This window comes from Lissotriton vulgaris, chromosome 7 (genome assembly GCF_964263255.1).
Source record: "Lissotriton vulgaris chromosome 7, aLisVul1.2, whole genome shotgun sequence".
NCBI classification, from domain to species: domain Eukaryota; kingdom Metazoa; phylum Chordata; class Amphibia; order Caudata; family Salamandridae; genus Lissotriton; species Lissotriton vulgaris.
Genome location: NC_141695.1, coordinates 788,791,545 through 788,796,435, shown reverse-complemented (window position 1 = coordinate 788,796,435; position 4,891 = coordinate 788,791,545). Strand labels below are relative to the sequence as shown.

Genomic DNA, 4,891 nt, shown 5'->3' with positions numbered 1-4,891 from the left:
AAATATATAATTGCCATATTACTCGTATTTGACCTGATATTATGTTAGCATTTATGTAGCTAATTGATTATATATTCTCGCTGTATGCATATGCAACTAGTAAATGAAGATGTTACGTTAGTTAGGATGACATATGGGCCACCATTCTACCTCTTGAAGACGCCATTTTAAATTATAATTGAAACTGTTACTGATCCTTTACGAGACATGGTCCTTGGTAAGTTTTGTTTCTTCAAAGCTGAATTTTGCTCATTAACGCTTGCCTTTTCTGTTACATAGAGGCCTTCTCCCACCTGTCTACTGGGGAGGATAAGCCAGACGACCTTGGGCAGTAGATAGCTTGTGCTAGGCTGCGGAATTGAAACTTATGTTCTGTACCCCCATTGTATTACGACAGCTACCAGTGTTTTTCCATAGTAGGTGGGTCTTTTTGGGCTCTGCAACATACATAATTTAATTTTATGCTTGTTAGAGTCAGTCCCTCGTCAGCTATCATAGGAAGCTGGTCAGATTGGACTCCACTGCCGCGTACTTTGTGAATAAACTAGTTTGCTTGTATTCTCTATTGCGTCATCGACTCTTCATAATTGGAAGGCTAGAGGTGGTCGAGAGTGACCTGGGTGGCCCTAATTGCGTCACTTCCTTCACCTGTATTGCTTATCTTGGTCATTTGACTAATGGGGAGAGAAGAAAACCATTATCTGCGTCCATTCAGCTATGATTGTTGCACACAGAACATGTAAAACAGAGTAACTTTTGCATTTTCATGCTTTGTTGGTGTGATTGTTCATGTGATCACTGCAACACATGACATAGATTTGCACCACATGTAAAGCACATTCGCCCACCACCAAGTGAGAGAATTGTCCATAAGAGTCGTATCTACTTTTATTTCTACAAAAATTGCTTACCAAAGATAGCTGAAATGGACCTGGGTGCAGTCAGTATCTTATCCAAGACTCCTGGGGAGAGAGAAATATGCACGTTAAAAGTTGTCCCCTAGTAATAAGGTTGTGTAAAGTTTTGACTTACCCTGAGCAATGTTCCCTCTAATTTTTTTCCTCTGTGTGCGGCAGTGGAGGGTCTCTGTGCGCTGCAACCATGGCTATGTGCGCCAGGAACCAAACCGCGCGCGTCTGCGGCGCCAAATGGCACTCCAAAATTTTTCTTTAAAAAGCCAAAAGATAGTGCGTTTTCACACATACAGCGCCACAATAAGGGTCTTAAGGGCAGTTTGCAATATTGGATAAGCACGCCATGACATGAACTGGTTACACTGGCAAGTAGACTTCAAGTTTACAAAAGCACAAGACTTCAATGGTGGTACCATCATTAGATTTTAATAAATATTCCTAACTGGAGCACAGTTCATTGGGTGGGGAAATGCTGCGAGCCTATACAATATCACATATACACAAGAAGGTAGAGGGCTGTTCAGACACGTCAAGTGGCGTCACTAGATGGGTGACAGGGTTGCTTCTCACGGCGATCCTTGCCATTTTTCCAGTGCTGATAAACTCGGTCTAGGTCAACTTTCCCGTTCAGGAGGTAGGCCTTTGTCCTCATCAGCATGTCCAAATGCTTCTGCTCTAGTCTATTCCTCAATTTGCTCTTGGTAGTATTCATGAGGCTGAATCCTCGTTCACAGTCTGCACTAGATGCTTGAAATGTTGCGCAGACATCAACAAGCTGAGACACAACACTATACTGAGCAGCATTGCGTACAGTGAAAGTCACCATGTCTTGAAAGGTGGTAAATAACCCACCCTTAACATGTTCTGCCACCACATATTTATAGTCTCTGTACTGTCGAACAACATCTTCTGGTGTTTCACAATCACCCAGGGCCAAGACATTTTTATACTTTTCAACAAGTCTTTCAATATTCTCAGTCCCAAAATCAAAATGAGATTGTGTGGCTATTGCCTGGATCTCAAAACTTGCCCATTCTTTTAGCTCACCTTCAGGGAACCTTTTTTGCATGTGCTCACAAAGAAGGGAAACAAAAGACAAAATAGGCCCACTGTCAAACTCTTGCCTATCCTTGTACAAAACCATCAGCTCTCTTACATTGCTGCTCCAAAAGACAGTGTCCCCCAAATACTGTTGCTTAATTTGGCCAATCTTTGCTCTTGCATACTGTACGGCTTCAACAGTAGTTAAAGAACTTTTTTGGAATAGTTTGCACAAAGATGCAAATTCACCCAGAATGTCATTAAGTACTGCAAGGGAAATATGGTAGTTGGAGTCCGATAGCTTTTTATAACAATATTTAGCAATTGGATCATTCTCCTCAACTTTCTCATGCTCAAAGTACTTAAGAACAGTTTCGTAATTACGAATTAGTGCACCAACAGCAAAATGCCTTGAAAGCCACCGGACTTCATTCAGTGGTCGAAAAGAGACAACTTCACATTCAGTGACCGATGCAATTTCATCCAGCTTGGACTTCCTTGCAGGAGATCTGGAGAACACAGTGTAGACAGTCCTCAATAATGTCTCCATCTCTTTAATCATTGGAACCCTCTTCCAGGCATCATCAACTCCCAAATCTTCTCGATGGGCAACACAATGCTGCTCAACTAGATGAGGAATGGATTGTTTAAGGCGAGTAGCAACACCATTATTCTTCCCCAGCATCACAGATGCACCATCAGATGTGAACATGACCATTTTCATGAGGTCCAGTTCATTGGCAGTGTAGAATTCTTTCACGGCAGTAGTGATAGCCTCAGCATTACAGCTAGTCAGCTTCACTATGCCCCCAAACTGCGTTTTATGCTCAGTTGATGTTGCAGGTCGGAACTTGAAATACAGGATGAGCATTTTTGAAACAGAAATATCTGTGCTCTCATCAATTATCAAGGTGTGATACAAAGCTTGCTGAAGTTCTGTCATAGCTTCACAGTGTATCACGCTATTGATGGCCTCAAGGAACTCAAAGGCATAGTTCTTGCTCCTCCAGCTGTCTGGTATCTTCACATACAAAGCTAAGTGGTCATGGATGTCTTGTAGAGATAACATTGAAGTGTTCATCTTGACTGCCAGCAACACGTTGTTGATGAGAATCTTTATCTCCTCAGGCATAGATCTTTGGCGTTCAACTACTTCCATTCTATTTGCTTTGTCTGTGGCAGTTTCTGTCAGCATTGCCCGTACTCCAAAACCAAACCTCGCAGCAGCACTTCTGTTTCTCAATATCACCATGGCAGACTCGTGTACTTTGCTAAGTAGATGGCGTTTCATGTAGTCCAGTTTCCAGCCATCACTCCATTTCTTCCCTGTGGAAAAGTCCCCAACAATCTTGGCTTCGGCACATGCTTTGCAAATCAAGCCCACATCCGGACTGTATTGAAATAGTTCCCCGAGTTGCATGCGGACCTTGCTTCGTGACTTCTGTGTCTCAGCCTCCACAATTTCCTTCATCCACTCTTCCTTGAATACAAGGCAACATTTCTTCCTTTGTGGTGAAGCACTGCACTCTCCCAAAGTTACAGCTTTGCGCTTGAACATTTCCGTACCCGCCGGCTTGAGCCTGCTGTCCCACAAAGCCTGCAAAATAAGGAAACATGGCTTACGTTGACGCCTAGCTCATGAATGCAAACTGTTATACTACAATGTTCAAGATGCACCACAGTTTAACTCAACCCAACAATTACCTCTTCTGCCTGCCTGCACTCACGTGCGCCTCTTTAAATGTATGGGGTTCTTGCTGTGAAACCTGAAACAGAAGAAAACATCGGTAAGTATATATGGTACTACAATGTTCAAGACGCAGCACAGTTTAACTCAACCCAACAATTACCTCTTCTGCCTGCACTCACGTGCGCCTCTTTAAATGTATGGGGTTCTTGCTGTGAAACCTGAAACAGAAGAAAACATCGGTAAGTATATATGGTACTACAATGTTCAAGACGCAGCACAGTTTAACTCAACCCAACAATTACCTCTTCTGCCTGCACTCACGTGCACCTCTTTAAATTTATGGGGTTCTTGCTGTGAAACCTGAAACAGAAGAAAACATTGGTAAGTATATATGGTACTACAATGTTCAAGACGCAGCACAGTTTAACTCAACCCAACAATGACCTCTTCTGCCTGCACTCACGTGCGCCTCTTTAAATGTATGGGGTTCTTGCTGTGAAACCTGAAACAGAAGAAAACATCGGTAAGTATATATGGTACTACAATGTTCAAGACGCAGCACAGTTTAACTCAACCCAACAATTACCTCTTCTGCCTGCACTCACGTGCACCTCTTTAAATGTATGGGGTTCTTGCTGTGAAACCTGAAACAGAAGAAAACATCGGTAAGTATATATGGTACTACAATGTTCAAGACGCAGCACAGTTTAACTCAACCCAACAATTACCTCTTCTGCCTGCACTCACGTGCGCCTCTTTAAATGTATGGGGTTCTTGCTGTGAAACCTGAAACAGAAGAAAACATCGGTAAGTATATATGGTACTACAATGTTCAAGACGCAGCACAGTTTAACTCAACCCAACAATTACCTCTTCTGCCTGCACTCACGTCTGCCTGTGCAATTGTCTTTGTAGTACGGTCTCACGAACCTGCAAAAGAAAAAAGGGTGCAGATTTTGAATCTATTTACCCAGCAACCCCTACCCAACGAGGAACGTAAACAGAATTACCTTGTCTTTGTGGTACTCGCACCTGACCACTGTAATCCAAATACCGTACAGACTGGAAACCTACAAGTGAAGACAAGTAAGTCAGCAAACGCCCGAAGAATTACAAACTGTGCATGGGACCGGTCAAGAGGCCCAAGACAAAAAATGACCAAATAATTACCTGGGATTTCAGCCTAGGACAAACAGGGGTGTGCCCATGTGTTCCATTATTAGCATCCATTATCTTAAACTGGTCT

At 42.8% G+C, this 4,891-nt stretch overlaps 1 protein-coding gene across 1 annotated transcript; it reads right to left on the bottom strand.

Moving 5' to 3' along the window:
* Window positions 1–1,443: 1,443 nt before the first annotated feature.
* LOC147702420 (zinc finger protein 862-like) lies at window positions 1,444–3,513 on the bottom strand. The gene has a single exon (XM_086928793.1). It carries the CDS (start codon window positions 3,511–3,513, stop codon window positions 1,444–1,446), a length of 2,070 nt encoding a protein of 689 aa, XP_086784919.1.
* Window positions 3,514–4,891: the final 1,378 nt, after the last annotated feature.